The 19,199-nt window shown below is 38.9% G+C and overlaps 2 protein-coding genes across 2 annotated transcripts; both read left to right on the top strand.

Moving 5' to 3' along the window:
- Nucleotides 1-7,828: 7,828 nt before the first annotated feature.
- On the top strand, nucleotides 7,829-15,562 carry LOC110495146 (sialoadhesin-like). Its single transcript, XM_036940143.1, has 5 exons — nucleotides 7,829-8,110; nucleotides 8,391-8,461; nucleotides 11,021-11,278; nucleotides 13,060-13,404; nucleotides 15,140-15,562. The coding sequence occupies exons 2-5, from the start codon at nucleotides 8,407-8,409 to the stop codon at nucleotides 15,436-15,438; spliced, it is 957 nt and encodes a 318-aa protein (XP_036796038.1). The 5' UTR covers nucleotides 7,829-8,110; nucleotides 8,391-8,406; the 3' UTR covers nucleotides 15,439-15,562.
- A 137-nt stretch (nucleotides 15,563-15,699) lies between these two features.
- On the top strand, nucleotides 15,700-18,404 carry LOC118938525. The gene is made up of 4 exons (XM_036942577.1): nucleotides 15,700-16,078; nucleotides 16,182-16,512; nucleotides 16,610-16,673; nucleotides 16,788-18,404. The coding sequence occupies exons 1-4, from the start codon at nucleotides 15,700-15,702 to the stop codon at nucleotides 17,013-17,015; spliced, it is 1,002 nt and encodes a 333-aa protein (XP_036798472.1). The 3' UTR covers nucleotides 17,016-18,404.
- Nucleotides 18,405-19,199: the final 795 nt, after the last annotated feature.

Raw genomic sequence — 19,199 nt, 5'->3', positions numbered from 1 at the left:
AGGGTTTATTATAGTATACTATAGGGTTTAATATAGTATACTATAGGCTCTACTATAGGGTTTAATATAGTATACTATATGGTTTAATATAGTATACTATAGGGTTTAATATAGTATACTATAGGGTTTAATATAGTATACTATAGGGTTTAATATAGTATACTATAGGGTTTAATATAGTATACTATAGGGTTTAATATAGTATACTATAGGGTTTAATATAGTATACTATAGGGTTTAATATAGTATACTAGTAGTGCTGGACTTTGGTAGGTAGGCATACTGATTTGTGCACTCAGATAAAACTGTTGGCATTTTTAATTTTAATTTTATTGTTATTATAATTTTATTATGTGATTTTCTGGATTTTTTATATATAGTCCTGGTCCTGAGAATAAAACAGGTTTAAAACAACAACAGAGAAACACGTGTCTTACAGTGCTACACATCTGTTATAATAGAGACTTTTTCCTGCTTAATTGAAGTATCAGGTGTAGTTTTTCACCAGTTATAAAGTGTGTTTGTTGTCTCTCTTTATGTTGGTAAGGCTGTAGGGAGGGAGATGCAACAATGGGCTTGAGAAGAGTAGGAGTAGATAAATAGGCCTGTGGTTTACACACATCTCTCAGCAACTGTGTAAGAAACTGCATCCGAGTTAGCCTAACCATTCCCAGTACGCTAGCCTATAATACCCACGATATAGTTAGAATCACCATTCCCAGTACGCTAGCCTATAATACCCACGATATAGTTAGAGTCACCATTCCCAGTACGCTAGCCCATAATACCCACGATATAGTTAGAATCACCATTCCCAGTACGCTAGCCTATAATACCCACAATATAGTTAGAATCACCATTCCCAGTACGCTAGCCTATAATACCCACGATATAGTTAGAATCACCATTCCCGGTATGCTAGCCTATAATACCCACTATACAGGCCCTATACACCAGTACAGGCCTAATGATGATACTAGCCTATAATAACCATGATACAGGCCCTATACACCCGTACAGGCCTAATGATGATACTAGCCTATAATAACCACTATACAGGCCATATACACCGGTACAGGCCTAATGATGATACTAGCCTATAATAACCATGATACAGGCCCTATACACCGGTACAGGCCTAATGATGATACTAGCCTATAATAACCATGATACAGGCCCTATACACCAGTACAGGCCTAATGATGATACTAGCCTATAATAACCATGATACAGGCCCTATACACCAGTACAGGCCTAATGATGATACTAGCCTATAATAACCATGATACAGGCCCTATACACCAGTACAGGCCTAATGATGATACTAGCCTATAATAACCATGATACAGGCCCTATACACCGGTACAGGCCTAATGATGATACTAGCCTATAATAACCATGATACAGGCCCTATACACCAGTACAGGCCTAATGATGATACTAGCCTATAATAACCATGATACAGGCCTTATACACCGGTACAGGCCTAATGATGATACTAGCCTATAATAACCATGATACAGGCCCTATACACCGGTACAGGCCTAATGATGATACTAGCCTATAATACCCACAATATAGTTAGAATCACCATTCCCGGTATGCTAGCCTATAATACCCACTATACAGGCCCTATACACCAGTACAGGCCTAATGATGATACTAGCCTATTATAACCATGATACAGGCCCTATACACCGGTACAGGCCTAATGATGATACTAGTCTATAATAACCATGATACAGGCCCTATACACCGGTACAGGCCTAATGATGATACTAGCCTATAATAACCATGATACAGGCCTTATACACCGGTACAGGCCTAATGATGATACTAGCCTATAATAACCATGATACAGGCCCTATACACCGGTACAGGCCTAATGATGATACTAGCCTATAATAACCATGATACAGGCCCTATACACCGGTACAGGCCTAATGATGATACTAGCCTATAATAACCACTATACAGGCCCTATACACCGATACAGGCCTAATGATGATACTAGCCTATAATAACCATGATACAGGCCCTATACACCGGTACAGGCCTAATGATGATACTAGCCTATAATAACCACTATACAGGCCCTATACACCGGTACAGGCCTAATGATGATACTAGCCTATAATAACCATGATACAGGCCCTATACACCGGTACAGGCCTGATGATGATACTAGCCTATAATAACCATGATACAGGCCCTATACACCGGTACAGGCCTAATGATGATACTAGCCTATAATAACCATGATACAGAACCTATACACCGGTACAGGCCTGATGATGATACTAGCCTATAATACCCACAATATAGTTAGAATCACCATTCCCGGTATGCTAGCCTATAATACCCACTATACAGGCCCTATACACCGGTACAGGCCTGATGATGATACTAGCCTATAATAACCATGATACAGGCCCTATACACCGGTACAGGCCTAATGATGATACTAGTCTATAATAACCATGATACAGGCCCTATACACCGGTACAGGCCTAATGATGCCTATAGCCTATAATAACCACTATACAGGCCCTATACACCGGTACAGGCCTAATGATGCCTATAGCCTATAATAACCATGATACAGGCCCTATAGACAGGTACAAATATCCAGTGGTGTAATGTACTTAAGAAATAATTCTTTAAAGTACAAATTATGTCATTTTTTGGAGTATCTGTACTTTACTATTTATATTTTTGACAACTTTTACTTCCCTACATTCCTAAAGAAAATTACGTACTTTTTCCCCCATACATTTTCCCTGACACCCAAAAGTACTCGTTACATTTTGAATGCTTAGCAGGATGGAAAATGGTCCAATTCACACACTTATCAAGAGAATATCCCTGGTCATCCCTACTGCTTCTGATCTGGCGGACTCACGAAACAAAAATGCTTTGTGTTAACATTATGTCTGAGAATTAGAGTTTGACCCTGGCTATCTGTAATTTAAAAAAACAAGAAAAGTGTGACATTTAGTACTTTTTCCACCACTGAAAATATCAAAAAGATGTATAAAATCAATCTCAGAGGTTGGCTTCAGGTGGTCCTCTACCCGAATTGGATGGTCTCACTTCTCTTGGTCAGGGCCTCATCACTCTCTTTCACATTTTCCGTATTGACATGTCTTAAAGTAATGATGGACTGTCGTTCCTCTTTGCTTATTTGAGCTGTTCTTGCCAAAAAATGGTCTTGGTCTTTTACCAAATAGGGCTATCTTCTGTATACCACACCTACCTTGTCACAACACAACTGATTGGCTCAAAAACTTCACAAATTAACTTTTAAGAAGGCACACCTGTTAATTGAAATGCATTTCAGGTGACTACGTCATGAAGCTGGTTGAGAGAACGCCAAGTGTGCTAAGCTGTCAAAGGCAAAGGGTGGCTACTTTGAATCTCAAATATAAAATATGTTCTGATTTGTTTAACACTTTTTTGGGTTTCTACATGATTCCATGTAGTCTTGGTCTTTTATCATAGTTTTGATGTCTTCACTGTTACTCTACAATGTAGAAAATAGTAAAAACAAAGAAACCCTTGAATGAGTAGGTGTGTCAACTTTTGACTGCTACTGTATATTTACACTACCATTCAAAAGAAAGAAGGAAAAGAACAGTTTTTGACCATTAAAATAACATAAAATTCATCAGATATACAGTGTAGACATTGTTAATGTTGTAAATTACTATTGTAGCTGGGAACAACTGATTTTTTATGGAATATCTACATAGGCGTACAGAGGCCTGTTATCAGCAACCATCACACCTTTCTTCCAAAGGCACGTTGTGTTATCTAATCCAAGTTTATCATTTTAGAAGGCTAATTGATCATTAGAAAACCCTTTTGCCATTATGTTAGCACAGCTGAAAACTGTTGTCCTGATAAATGAACCAATAAAACTGGCCTTCTTTAGACGAGTTGAGTATCTGGAGCATCAGCATTTGTGGGTTCAATTACAGGCTCAAAATGGCCAAAAACAAAGACTTTCTTCTGAAACTCGTCAGCCTATTATTGTTCTGAGAAATGAAGGATATTCCACTGTGAGAAATTGCCAAGAAACTGAAGATCTCGTACAACGCTGTGTACTACTCCCTTCACAGAACAGCGCAAACTGGCTCTAACCAGAATAGAAAGAGGAGTGGGAGGCCCCGGTGCACAACTGAGCAAGAGGATAAGTACATTAGAGTGTCTAGTTTGAGAAACAGACGCCTCATAAATCCTCAACTGGCAGCTTCATTAAATAGCACCCGCAAAAGTTCTAGGCAGTGTTGCAAAGAAAAAGCCATATCTCAGACTGGCCAATAAAAAGAAAAGATTAAGATGGGCAAAAGAACACAGACACTGGACAGAGGAGCATCCCGGAGTCGCCTCTTCACTGTTGACGTTGAGACTGGTGTTTTGCGGGTACTATTTAATGAAGCTGCCACTTGAGGACTTGTGAGGCGTCTGTTTCTCTAACTAGACAAATGTTGTATACAACAAAGTTAAAAGTCACACACAATGTAAGCTACAAACGTATCACAACTGTAGCAGGCCAATCCTTCTCCTGAAGGTATGCTGGATGTGCAGACTTCTGTTCCAGCCCAGCACTAACATACACTACATGACCAAAAGTATGTGGACACCTGCTCGTCAAACATCTCATTCCAAAATCATGGCCATTAATATAGAGCTGGTCCCCCCTTTGCTGCTATTACAGCCTATAATTTTTCTGGGAAGGCTTTCCACTAGATGTTGGAACATTGCTGCGGTGACTTGCTTCTATTTAGCCACGAGCAATAGTGACGTTGGGCACTGATGTTGGGTGATTAGGCCTGGCTCGCAGTCTGTGTTCTATGGGGCCTAGCAGGAACCATGAGAAACAGCCCCATACCATTATTCCTCCTCCACCGAACTTTACAGTTGGCTGTCGGACTGCCAGATGGTGAAGCGTGATTCATCACTCCAGAGAACACATTTCCACTGCCCCAGAGTCCAATGGCGGCGAGCTTTACACCACTCCAGCCAACACTTATTATTGCGCATAATGATGTTAGACTTGTGTTCGGATGGTCGGCCATGGAAACCCATTTCATTAAGCTCCCAACAAACATTTCCTGTGCTGACTTTGCTTCCAGAGGCAGTTTGGAACTTGGTAGTGAGTGTTGCTACCGAGGAAAGACAATTTTTACGCTCTATTTGTTTCAGCACTCAGCGGTCCCGTTCTGTGAGCTTGTGTGACCTACCACTTCCTGGCAGAGCCATTGATTCTCTTAGATGTTTCCACTTCACAATAACAGCACTTACAGTTGACTGGGGCAGCTCTAGCAGGACAGAAATTTGACAAATTAACTTGTTTGAAAGGTGGCATCCTATGATGGTACCACATTGAAAGTCACTGATTTCTTCAGTAATGTAATTCTACTGCCAATATTTGTCTATGGAAATTGCATGGCTGTGTGCTCAATTCTTCAGTGCATTCAGAAGGTATTCAGACCTCTTGACTTTTTCCATATTTTGTTATGTTACAGCATTATTCTAAAATGGAATTTAAAAAATAATACAAATCCTTCATCTAATTACAATACCCCATAATCAGAAGGTGAAAAGTTCTTTAGAAATAGTAGAAAATTAATTTAAAAAATAAAAACAGAAATAACTTATTTACATTGGTATTCAGACCCTTTGCTATGAGACTGAACATTTTTCTCAGGTTCATCCTGTTTCCATTGATTGGAGTCCACCTGTGGTAAATTCAATTGATTGGACAAGATTTGGAAAGGCACACACCTGTCTATATAAGGTCCCACAGTTGACAGTGCATGTCAGAGCAAAAACCAAGCCATGAGGCTTTATAATTATGGGATATTATGTGTACATTGATGAGGGAAAAAAGCAATTTAATCCATTTTAGAACAAGGATGTAACAAAATGTGGAAATGTCAAGGGGTCTGAATACTTTCCTGAATGCACTGTATATACCTCTCAGCAACAGATGTGGATACATCCACTCATTTGAAGGGGTGTCCACATGCTTGTGTGTGTATATATAGTGTATATGTGACCAACAGATGCACATTTGTAATCCCAGTCATGTAAAATCCATAGATGAGGGCTAAAATAATTGTCTTTCAATTGACTGATTTCCTTATATGAACTGTAACTCAGTAAAGTTGTTGAAATTGTTGCATGAGGTGTTTATATTTGTGTTCAGTATATTTAAATGCTTATCAAATAGGATATATATTCAATGAAATGAATACAGCATGGTAATATTGAGGCCTTTCTTCTGTTGATTTCTCAAAACCAAAACACATGAAGGCATCACTTGCAATTTGGAATAAATGTTACACTTTTATAGTTGTTTCTGTACCTGTGCACGAGTCCTTAATACACAGTCCAGTGTACAAAATAAGTAATTCCCACGTGAGTGACATCTCCAGGGAGATTAACCTCCAACGTTCATAAGATTGTTCACTACATGATTTTGTCATGACCGCCACAGGATGTTTTTTATCCACAGGACAGGAGTTTACACATTTCTGTTCCAGCCTTTTACTAACACCTCATTCAAATAATTGTGATCTAAATTGAAGATGTGCACATAGTGCAATTACCGGGGACAGAAATTCATGTCTGTATTTAAGAATGAGTTTCATAAATTACGATGTTCAGACAAATCTGCATGATAAACAATAACTGGTGAATCCATTCCTAACATTGTGATATTGCACAGTCCTTAATAACATCCTTGGATATGGGGATCATCCTGGTGGCTGGGAGGTTCACAACAAGTCCCTTACATCTGCAGGATGACGGGGTCAGGTGTCCTTCAAGGTGGAACAAGCAGAGACAAGGGGGGAGAAATTAACCTCACTGACCAAATCTCAGTGCTGATTCATGTTTCTGAAGCCTCAACTACCTTTATTAAATGTGCAATAGTTTTGTTAACAGTTTTTCATAGGCTTGGTCAGTTTAGAATGAGAGTAGAAAAACAATCTTTCATTTTAACTGGTAACACCAAACCCAATCAGACGCTGCTAGCTAGCAAAGTAGCTAAACAGACTCATCAACAGAGAATGCACAAATAACTTGGCTGGCTTGCAAGCCTAGATCTAATAAAATAGTTGGCTGCATTTGCCACTATTTCATCAGATGGCATTTATTTTTTAACATGTCTTACCTGCAAACAAGACGGGCACGACTGTTTTCTCCTGCCAAACCACTGCAATGGAGTGAAACGCGATCAGGTGCCCACTTTAGTCCCTGGAAACAAATGGGGGAAATGTATTTAGCTGGCTAGCATGTTCCCCAATTAATGATTTTAAAACTGTCCGGGTCTTCACAACTGATGCATTACTGAATCTACAACTAGGCATTGTTAGTTGAGTTGTTGATCTCTAAACACCTGATAAGCAGGACGAGGTTGCCTACTAGCATTAGCTAGCTATTGCGTCCGAAGTGTTAGCTAGCTTAGCAATGGGCTGATAAACAACAGTTAATCAACATTTTAATTCAAAATTCATATGAAAGTAAATTGTTTAACATTTGAACATAATTTAGTAAATAAATAATCATTATACATTTTGCAAATTCTTCTGCAAATTTCTCTCTCAAGCGGGTACTTCTGTCTGTCTGGACTGATGTGTTATCATGCTTACTAAATAAATAAACAGTGGACAGTGGAGTGCGCTCCTTGACCTTTGTGGGTTGTGCCTAAACTGCGCGACTTGCGATTTCAATTAATCTGATTGGTCAAGACATACAAAGAGCCTGCAGCAGCAATCTTTATGTGTTAGTTTACAAAATCATGAGGCAAATCGGTTTAAAAAACAGCAGTTTGTCCCCTTTGCGTCTAACTATTTTATTAAACAGAATCTAATGTGCTGGGGCAAATGCCGCCATGCAACACGTTTTTTTTTGTCAGCCGTGATGCAACTTCTGAAATGTGTTCTGCCTGTAAACCGTCCAAAAGTAGTTGTCTTTTTGCATGAAAAGGAAGGAAATTACAGGAACTTGTGCCCTGACTACATCATGTGTCAACCACTCACTTACTTCTTGTTTTCATACTGCCAGTGAGTTGTCTTACAAAACCATTCCACTTTGCTCTGTAAGTACACTTGAATATATCTTATAAAATTGTGTTTGGTAGTGTGTTTTTAGTGATTAACCATATTATTCTGGTTAATGATAATACTAGGGACTCATGTCTCAATGCTATAGGATTGTAAGAATAAAACAGATTTTGAGCAATAAAATTATTATTATGGGTATACAGTGCTATAGACAGCTCTGTTCAATAAGTAATTGTTTACCTCTTAATTCATTTATAAGGAGTAGTTATTCACCAGGTATAGAGTGAGTTGTTGTTTATGTTTCTAACACTGCAGGGTGGGTGATGCAACAATGGCCTTGAGAAAACCAGGAAGTGTGTTTGTGGTCTTTCTCTTGTCAATGGCAGGTACTGTATGGTCACGTTCTTAGATTTGTATTAGTCTTCTTATGATAGCTATCCTTGTTGCTATTACATCTACAGACAATTACAAAATGCCATGAGACAGTTCAGGACAACATGAATATGAATATTCTGGTGTGTTCAGGGGTCTTTTAGGCATTCCCATTTCCCTTCAGAAGCCGGGTCGTTCCACCAATTCGGTGCCTTCTGAGAAGTGTATCTTGGTCAAAAGATTATTCAGATTTCACCTAATTTTAACATTCTGTCAAAGAGCACGTGTTCAACTTAATAAAATGTGTTTTCTCATCTCAAGAGATTCAATAAAAAATGACTACAGTAAGTGCCTCTTAAGTTCCAAATAAAGATACAGGGTTGAACATAACAGGGTTGACGATTTCATCTTAAATCCGCCGTTAATCCCCTTGTGATAAGGAGAATGGAAGGTTGTTGTGTGCAAAAGGGAGTTGCATTCGAAAGCAAGCTTCACAAAAATGTTTGAATTGTTAAAACATATCTAGCCTGTCTATCTATGGGTAACAGGGTTGATGTGTTATTCTAGCCTGTCTATCTATGGGTAACAGGGTTGATGTGTTATTCTAGCCTGTCTATCTATGGGTAACAGGGTTGACGTGTTATTCTAGCCTGTCTATCTATGGCTAACAGGGTTGACGTGTTATTCTAGCCTGTCTATCTATGGCTAACAGGGTTGACGTGTTATTCTAGCCTGTCTATCTATGGCTAACAGGGTTGACGTGTTATTCTAGCCTGTCTATCTATGGCTAACAGGGTTGACGTGTTATTCTAGCCTGTCTATCTGTGGCTAACAGGGTTGACGTGTTATTCTCGTCCCGCTCAGTTTTCCAAAACACCAGAAAATGGGTAAAAAGAGTAGAACCAGCTCGCCTGCTTTTAGACGATTTAACTATTAGATATTCAACGAAGTTACATGTAATTGTTTTAAGAAGGTCATACCAAGGACCATTTTACTACTTGATATTGAATTCTAAGACTCCTTAAAGCACCCCCCCCCCCCCCCCCCCCCAAAATCAAATAAATCACTTACAGGTGTTAGCCCATACGATCACATTGATTAACAGATTCACTACATAGAACAGATTTTTTCAAAAACAAATCTAAAGGAAGTTTATTCTGAAGTATCTGACCTACAGCACCAGTCAGAAGTGTGGACCCACCTACTCATTCAAGGGTTTTTCTTTATTTCTACTATTTTCTACATAGTATAATTATAGTGAAGACATCGAAACTATGAAAAAACACATATGGAATCATGAAGTAACAAAAAAAGTGTTAAACAAATACAAATATAGTTTATATTTGAGATTCTTCAAAGTAGCCACCCCTTGATGACAGCATTGCACACAGTTTTGATGTCTTCACTATTATTCTACAATGTAGAAATGTTACTTCCGTCGTTAGTTGAATGAGACCAAAGCGCAGCGTGGAAAGTGTTCATGATTTTTAATACTGAACGCCGACAAAACAAAATACAAAAGCTATGCAAAAACAAGTTCTCCCCCCCAAATTTTTTGGGGCTGCCTCTTGGGTTTCTGTCGTGTCCTCTCCTCCTGACCATGCTGCTTGGTCCGTTTGTGGTGGGATCTTCTGTTACGTTAGATGAATGAGACCTAAGCGCAGCGTGGAAAGTGTTCATGATTTTTAATACTGAAGGCTGACAAAACAACAAAATACAAAACCGAACGTAAAGTTCTGCATGGCTCGACAGCAACTATGCAAAAACAAGTGGAAAAAAGGATACCTAAGTATGATTCCCAATCAGAGACAACGATAGACAGCTGCCTCTGATTGGGAACCATACCCGGCCAACAAAGAAATAAAACAACTAGAATGCCCACCCAAATCACACCTGACCTAACCAAATAGAGAAATAAAAAGTCTCTAAGGTCAGGGTGTGACAAGAAAATAGTACAAATGAAGAAAAACCCTTGAATGAGTAGGTGTGTCCAAACCTTTGACTGGTACTGTATATCTGAGAGATCAGGATTATTATATATATATTTTTACATGTATTTAACTCCTTATTTTTGGCACTAATCAGTGTCCATATATACTTCCATTCACGTTTAACTGGCACGGGGGACCTTCAGACGAGTCTTGTGAGACCTCTGGACTTCCTAGACCGTTCGGACGCTTCAGATGATTTGGTGAGAAGACACCGCTCTAGCTCGGTCACCTTTCACAGCAGATGCAGAAGTGCGAAATAGGCAGATACGGTGGATTGAGACTCATCCAATGCAAAAAAAAAACATATCTCTATCTTAAATAGATGGATGTTTATGGGGATTTTTGTATTGTGCTAATTAGATTTTCGCGGGGCACGGACATTGACCTTAGAGGGGCAATCAGATTTATTGAATTCTTCATGTTGTCTATATTAAAGGGCACTTCATTTACTATAACAGGCTTTTAAAATTCAATATTGCTACACAAAGGGAAGCAAAAGGCAGTCTGTGTGGAATGACCCAGCTGTCTGTCACACATCACTAAGTTATGCTAATCTACGGTTTTCATTTACACTCAACTCAGCAAATACAGCAACAAGGTGTGGACAACAAAGCCAGGTGATGGTGCCTCCCACCAACGTAGTGAAGGGACAGGAGGTGACACTGACCTGTAGCAACACCTGTACTCTGAGTGACAACCCCAACCCCACCTACATCTGGTACAAGAATGGACATCGTCTAGATGAGCACATTTCCCAACAATATCCTATCCACATTTACTATTCAGACATTTACTCCTGTGCTGTAAAAGGCCATGAGGATCTCCTCTCTCCTGCAGTGTGTGAGTCTGGATTCAGCTACAGTTTTAAAGTTTATTAGATTATTACTAAAGTTGTATTGTTCAGTCCTAAATCAGCTGATAAGAAAATATACTGAACAACAATATAAACGCAACATGTAAAGTGTTGGTCTCATGTTTCATGAGTTAAAATAAATGATCCTAGACATTTTCCATATGCACAAAAAGCTTATTTCTCTTAAATTTTGAGCACAATTTTCTTCACGTCCCTCTTAATGAGCATGTATCCTTTGCCTAGATAATTCATCCACCTGACAGGTGTGGCTTATCAAGAAGCTGATTAAACAGCATGATCATTACACAGGTGCACCTTGTTCTAGGGACAATAAAAGGCCGCTCTAAAATTAGCTTTTTCACACAAAACAACGCCACAGGTGTCTTAGGTTTTGAAGGAGTGTGCAATTTGCATGCTGACTGCAGGAATGTCCACCAGAGATGTTGCCAGAGACTTGAATAGTAATTTCTCTACCATAAGCCATACCTCCAACAGCGTTTGAAAGAATTTGGTTATATGTTCAACTGGCCTCACAACCGCACACCACGTGTAACCACGCCAGCCCAGGACCTCCACAACCGCACACCACGTTTAACCACGCCAGCCCAGGACCTCCACAACCGCACACCACGTGTAACCACGCCAGCCCAGGACCTCCACAACCGCACACCACGTTTAACCACGCCAGCCCAGGACCTCCACAACCGCACACCACGTGTAACCACGCCAGCCCAGGACCTCCACAACCGCACACCACGTTTAACCACGCCAGCCCAGGACCTCCCCAACCGCACACCACGTGTAACCACGCCAGCCCAGGACCTCCACAACCGCACACCACGTGTAACCAGGCCAGCCCAGGACCTCCACATCAGCTTCTTCACCTGTGGGATTGTCTGAGACCAGCCACCCGGACAGCTAATGAAACTGTGGGTTTTCTCAGCCAAATCATTTCTGCACAAACTGTCAAAAACCATCTCAGGGATGCTCATCTGCATGCTCATCGTCCTCACCAGGGTCTTGATCTTACTTTGTTGTAACAGACTTCAGTGGGCAAATGCTCTACCTTCGATGGCCACTGACATGCTGGAGAAGTGTGCTCTTCACGGACGAATCCCAAATTCAACTGTACCGGGCAGATGGCAGACAGTGTATTGCGTCATGTGGGCCAGCGGTTTGCTGATATCATCGTTGTGAACATAGTGCCATGGTGGCAGTGGGGTTATAGTATGGGCAGACATAAGGTAGAGACAACGAACACAATTGCATTTCATTGATGGCAATTTTTTGTACACAGTTCCTGGAAGCTGAAAAATTAAAATTTCTTCCATGGTCTACATACTCGCCGGACATGCCACCCATTAAGCATGTTTGGGATGCTCTGTATCGACATGTACGACAGCGTATTCCAGTTCCTGCCAATACCCAGCAACTTTGCACAGCCACTCCACAGGTCGCAATCAGCAGCCGTATCAACACTACGTGAAGGAGATGTGTCCCACTGCAAATGGTGGTCACACCAGGCACCGGGTACCTTTTTTAAGGTATCTGTGACCAACAGATGCACATCTGTATTCCCAGTCATGTGAAATCCATAGATTAGGGCCTAATTCATTTAGAACAATTGACTGACTTCTTTATATGACCTGTAACTCAGTAAAATCTTAGAAATGGTTTATTATTGTGATTCTATTGTTGTTCAGTGTAATAATAATAATAATAATAATTCAAACGAAATGAATAATGAATGGGCCTCCTACTGTTTTAGGTGTTCTGGGTCAGAACTGTTTTAACGTGACTTACATCCATCAGAGTATCTGTGCCTTGAAGGGCTCAACAGTGGAACTGCCCTGCACATATCAACATCCAAATAATCATGTAGTCTCAGAACCAAACTGGTATATCCAAGATAAATATAATGAGACGCCTAAAATCCTGAGCTCGGTGCCAGAGTATGCAGGTCGTGCTGAGTACCTTGGGACTAAAGAGAAAGACTGCACCCTGAGAATCACAGACCTGAGAGAGAGAGATTCAGCTGAGTACAAGTTCAGATTTAAAACACAGTATGCAGAATGGGGGTACAGCTTCCATGGAATAACTCTGACTGTCACAGGTAATATATCATATCTACTACTATAACTACTAACACAGGTAATATATATCTACTACTTCTACTACTATAACTACTAACACAGGTAATATATATCTACTACTTCTACTACTATAACTACTAACACAGGTAATATATAATATCTACTACTATAACTACTAACACAGGTAATATATAATATCTACTACTATAACTACTAACACAGGTAATATATAATATCTACTACTATAACTACTAACACAGGTAATATATAATATCTACTACTATAACTACTAACACAGGTAATATATAATATACACTACTACAACTACTAACACAGGTAATATATAATATCTACTACTATAACTACTAACACAGGTAATATATAATATCTACTACTATAACTACTAACACAGGTAATATATAATATCTACTACTATAACTACTAACACAGGTAATATATAATATCTACTACTATAACTACTAACACAGGTAATATATAATATCTACTACTATAACTACTAACACAGGTAATATATAATATCTACTACTATAACTACTAACACAGGTAATATATAATATATACTACTACAACTACTAACACAGGTAATATATAATATCTACTACTATAACTACTAACACAGGTAATATATAATATCTACTACTAACACAGGTAATATATCATATCTACTACTACAACTACTAACACAGGTAATATATAATATCTACTACTAACACAGGTAATATATAATATATACTACTAACACAGGTAATATATCATATCTACTACTACAACTACTAATACAGGTAATATATAATATCTACTACTATAACTACTAACACAGGTAATATATAATATCTACTACTATAACTACTAACACAGGTAATATATAATATCTACTACTATAACTACTAACACAGGTAATATATAATATCTACTACTATAACTACTAACACAGGTAATATATAATATATACTACTACAACTACTAACACAGGTAATATATAATATCTACTACTAACACAGGTAATATATAATATCTACTACTATAACTACTAACACAGGTAATATATAATATCTACTACTATAACTACTAACACAGGTAATATATAATATATACTACTACAACTACTAACACAGGTAATATATAATATCTACTACTAACACAGGTAATATATAATATCTACTACTATAACTACTAACACAGGTAATATATAATATCTACTACTATAACTACTAACACAGGTAATATATAATATATACTACTACAACTACTAACACAGGTAATATATAATATCTACTACTATAACTACTAACACAGGTAATATATAATATCTACTACTAACACAGGTAATATATCATATCTACTACTACAACTACTAACACAGGTAATATATAATATCTACTACTAACACAGGTAATATATAATATATACTACTAACACAGGTAATATATCATATCTACTACTACAACTACTAATACAGGTAATATATAATATCTACTACTAACACAGGTAATATATCATATCTACTACTACAACTACTAACACAGGTAATATATAATATATACTACTGCAACTACTAATACAGGTAATATATAATATCTACTACTATAACTACTAACACAGGTAATATATAATATCTACTACTATAACTACTAACACAGGTAATATATCATATCTACCACAACTACTTATACAAATATTTTAATTGTAATCCAGTACAATATCATATTGCAAGTTCTAATAATAATTATTCAGACCTGCAGGTGAAGGTGTCTTCCTCCACAGAGGAAAAGAAGAGAACACTGACCTGTAGCACCACCTGTCTTCTGACTGACAACCCCACCTACATCTGGTACAAGAACGGACAACATCTCCATGACCCTACTTCCCAACAATACTCCTGTAATACTCTAGTGGTCGGGTGTTACTCTACAGACAGTTACTCCTGTGCTGTAAAAGACCATGATGATTTTCTCACTCCTACAGTGTGTGAGTCTGAACTCACCTATAATAATCATCTTAAGTATCAATCATTAAGGCCTGTGGACCAATAGTAGAACATGTGGGGAAAAATAGACAAATCTGTTCACTCTTGGATAGTAACACTAGTAGAAAGTATATGGTATAATATACAAGGTAGAAATTGTTGATGGGATGTTATCTAGTTATTCCATTTTAGATTAAGGCTGTAACGTAACAAAATAAAAAAGTCAAGGGTTCTGAATACTTTCTGAATGCTCTGTGTGTGTCTATATATTTTATTCATTTTAAATGAACCAGTCCAATACATCTAAAACACTTGAAATCGTCTCATTATGGTTTCAGGAATTGATCAGTTACATTTTGTTTCAGGTGTTGTGGGTGAGAGCTGTTTGAATGTGACTTACACCAAGAGGAGTATCTGTGCCTTGAAGGGGTCAACAGTGGACATTACCTGCACGTATAGACATCCCAGCTGGCATAACGTCACAGAAGTATCCTGGTTCAACAAATGGGAGACTGGAGTTACTACAGATCTAATCCAGGACCCAGAGTATGCAGGTCGTGTGAAGTACCATCCAACTACAGACAAGGGCTCCACCCTGAGAATCACAGACCTGAGAGAGAGTGACTCTGCTGAATATAAGTTTAGATTTACAACAACGGAGGTAAAATGGGGATACAGCTTCCCTGGAACAACTCTGATTGTCACAGGTAATACTGTCCTTACAGTATTATATAATCTAGTCTAAGTCATTATATGATTGGTGGAAATAATGATGATTGTGTTATTTTGTCTTCATTTCCTTCTTTTCAGACCTGCAGGTGAAGGAGACTCCTGGCACAGAGGAAGGGAAGGTGACACTGACCTGTATCACCACCTGTACTCTGACTGACAACCCCACCTACATCTGGTACAAGAACGGACAACTTCTCACCAACCCAAACACCCAAGATAACTTCCTCTACTTAGACCAAATCAGTAGTGGGGACGCAGGCAGCTACTCCTGTGGTGTTGAAGGCTACGAGAATCTCCGTTCTCCTGTTACGTTCTTTGGGGAGCCAAAGTCTTTGAAGAATGCAGTTGTAGGAATCATAGTGGTTATTCTAATTCTCATACTCTGTCTCTTTGGGTTTGTGTGGTTCAGGTGAGTGAGATGAATTTATCCCTTTTCACATTCTGTGGTATAATCGATCAAAATATGTATATTGCTCTGTTAATTGATTAATTATTTCACAAAACAGGAAGAAGGCCTCCAAATCCACCTCTGACACAAGAGACAGAAGAGACACAGTAGAGAACGGACAGGTGATGTTTTTGGAGTCAGTTGACTGAGAACTGCAATCATCTGTGTATAGATGGACTCAATGACTGTGGTAATATCTTTCACCCCTCATGTTGTCTGTCTTCTCTCCCCATCAGAGAGACTCTAATCCAGTGTATGACAACATCTCAGGCATGACCATGGCCCCTATTGCAGCACAGAGAGCGATCACAGATGAGCAGGATGACATTACCTACGCCAGCATCCAACACAGAAACCAGGAAGTGCCTCTGGACTCCACCGTCCCACCGTCTCACCCCCAGAAACAGGACGAGGATTTCCAGTACGCTACTGTGAAATTCAACAGCCCCAGTGCTGCTCAATAGACATTGGGAGGGATTCAATCCAATCATAGGTTATAGACATTGGGAGGGATTCAATCCAATCATAGGTTATAGACATTGGGAGGGATTCAATCCAATCATAGGTTATAGACATTGGGAGGGATTCAATCCAATCATAGGTTATAGACATTGGGAGGGATTCAATCCAATCATAGGTTATAGACATTGGGAGGGATTCAATCCAATCATAGGTTATAGACATTGGGAGGGATTCAATCCAATCATAGGTTATAGACATTGGGAGGGATTCCATCCAATCATAGGTTATAGACATTGGGAGGGATTCAATCCAATCATAGGTTATAGACATTGGGAGGGATTCCATCCAATCATAGGTTATAGACATTGGGAGGGATTCAATCCAATCATAGGTTATAGACATTGGGAGGGATTCAATCCAATCATAGGTTATAGACATTGGGAGGGATTCAATCCAATCATAGGTTATAGACATTGGGAGGGATTCAATCCAATCATAGGTTATAGACATTGGGAGGGATTCAATCCAATCATAGGTTATAGACATTGGGAGGGATTCAATCCAATCATAGGTTATAGACATTGGGAGGGATTCAATCCAATCATAGGTTATAGACATTGGGAGGGATTCAATCCAATCATAGGTTATAGACATTGGGAGGGATTCAATCCAATCATAGGTTATAGACATTGGGAGGGATTCAATCCAATCATAGGTTATAGACATTGGGAGGGATTCAATCCAATCATAGGTTATAGACATTGGGAGGGATTCAATCCAATCATAGGTTATAGACATTGGGAGGGATTCCATCCAATCATAGGTTATAGACATTGGGAGGGATTCAATCCAATCATAGGTTATAGACATTGGGAGGGATTCAATCCAATCATAGGTTATAGACATTGGGAGGGATTCCATCCAATCATAGGTTATAGACATTGGGAGGGATTCAATCCAATCATAGGTTATAGACATTGGGAGGGATTCCATCCAATCATAGGTTATAGACATTGGGAGGGATTCAATCCAATCATAGGTTATAGACATTGGGAGGGATTCCATCCAATCATAGGTTATAGACATTGGGAGGGATTCAATCCAATCATAGGTTATAGACATTGGGAGGGATTCCATCCAATCATAGGTTATAGACATTGGGAGGGATTCAATCCAATCATAGGTTATAGACATTGTGGCTTTTAATGTAATTATTTTTTTTTAAATGCTTTTGGAAATTGCTATATAATTCCTCAATTCGAATGTCTTTGATTTCGGCTTGAACTATCTATTTAAATTAAAGTACAGGCCTGTAAATTAAACTGTTCAGTCCATATTCTACTGTTCTATTATGGTCAGAGGGGATAAAAACGGTTAATTTTTTACAGTAACTTTGTTGTTGTCATATCTCAAACAAACAGTTTCAGCATTAAAGATTCCAGGTTTAAATAACACAATATAACCAACGTTATTCATGAGATCTTATAGTAAATGTACTATAAATCAGTGATTTAAACATCCCATTCATACACCACACTAAACCTACACATAGTCTGTGTCTGGAAAGGCATCCTATTCCCTAACTACTGTGACACTGCAGACACAGCTATCCTCTCTAACAGTTAGGAGCCAAATGAATGATGCCAGGAACTCTAAATGTAATTACAGTGGGGAGAACAAGTATTTGATACACTGCCGATTTTGCAGGTTTTCCTACTTACAAAGCATGTAGAGGTCTGTAATTGTTATCATAGGAACACTTCAACTGTGAGAGACGGAATCTACAACAAAAATCCAGAAAATCACATTGTATGATTTTTAAGAAATGAATTTGCATTTTATTGCATGACATAAGTATTTGATACATCAGAAAAGCAGAACTTAATATTTGGTAGAGAAACCTTTGTTTGCAATTACAGAGATCATACGTTTTCCTGTAGTTCTTGACCAGGTTTGCACACACTGCAGCAGGGATTTTGGCCCCACAAACTGCAGACCCAGCTTCCGGCCCCAATAGATCAACCGGTCACGAACAGCAGACTGGACGTACAGACGCCCAGCAGGACACTGGACGGGAGCGCGCTCTGCACGTAACGCCTAATCAATGTCCGTGTCCAGCTCATCACACTACCGGCGTCACCAGGCAGAAGGCGGGGAGTATTGGAGTGGTATCCATGGACCGCTCC

This window comes from Oncorhynchus mykiss, chromosome 13 (assembly GCF_013265735.2).
Source record: "Oncorhynchus mykiss isolate Arlee chromosome 13, USDA_OmykA_1.1, whole genome shotgun sequence".
In the NCBI taxonomy this organism is placed as follows: domain Eukaryota; kingdom Metazoa; phylum Chordata; class Actinopteri; order Salmoniformes; family Salmonidae; genus Oncorhynchus; species Oncorhynchus mykiss.
The sequence above is the reverse complement of the archived record's forward strand: the minus strand, read 5'-3'. Positions and strand labels throughout refer to the sequence as shown.

What these genes read in the sequence shown, in the direction of transcription:
- LOC110495146 (XM_036940143.1), top strand. Translation starts at nt 8,407, where the DNA reads ATGGCCTTGAGAAAACCAGGAAGTGTGTTTGTGGTCTTTCTCTTGTCA. An exon ending in CTTTCTCTTGTCAATGGCAG is followed by an intron (nt 8,462 to 11,020) that starts GTACTGTATGGT and finishes CACTCAACTCAG; the next exon opens with CAAATACAGCAACAAGGTGT. An exon ending in AATAACTCTGACTGTCACAG is followed by an intron (nt 13,405 to 15,139) that starts GTAATATATCAT and finishes ATAATTATTCAG; the next exon opens with ACCTGCAGGTGAAGGTGTCT.
- LOC118938525 (XM_036942577.1), top strand. Translation starts at nt 15,700, where the DNA reads ATGGTTTCAGGAATTGATCAGTTACATTTTGTTTCAGGTGTTGTGGGT. An exon ending in AACAACTCTGATTGTCACAG is followed by an intron (nt 16,079 to 16,181) that starts GTAATACTGTCC and finishes CCTTCTTTTCAG; the next exon opens with ACCTGCAGGTGAAGGAGACT. An exon ending in TTTGGGTTTGTGTGGTTCAG is followed by an intron (nt 16,513 to 16,609) that starts GTGAGTGAGATG and finishes TTCACAAAACAG; the next exon opens with GAAGAAGGCCTCCAAATCCA.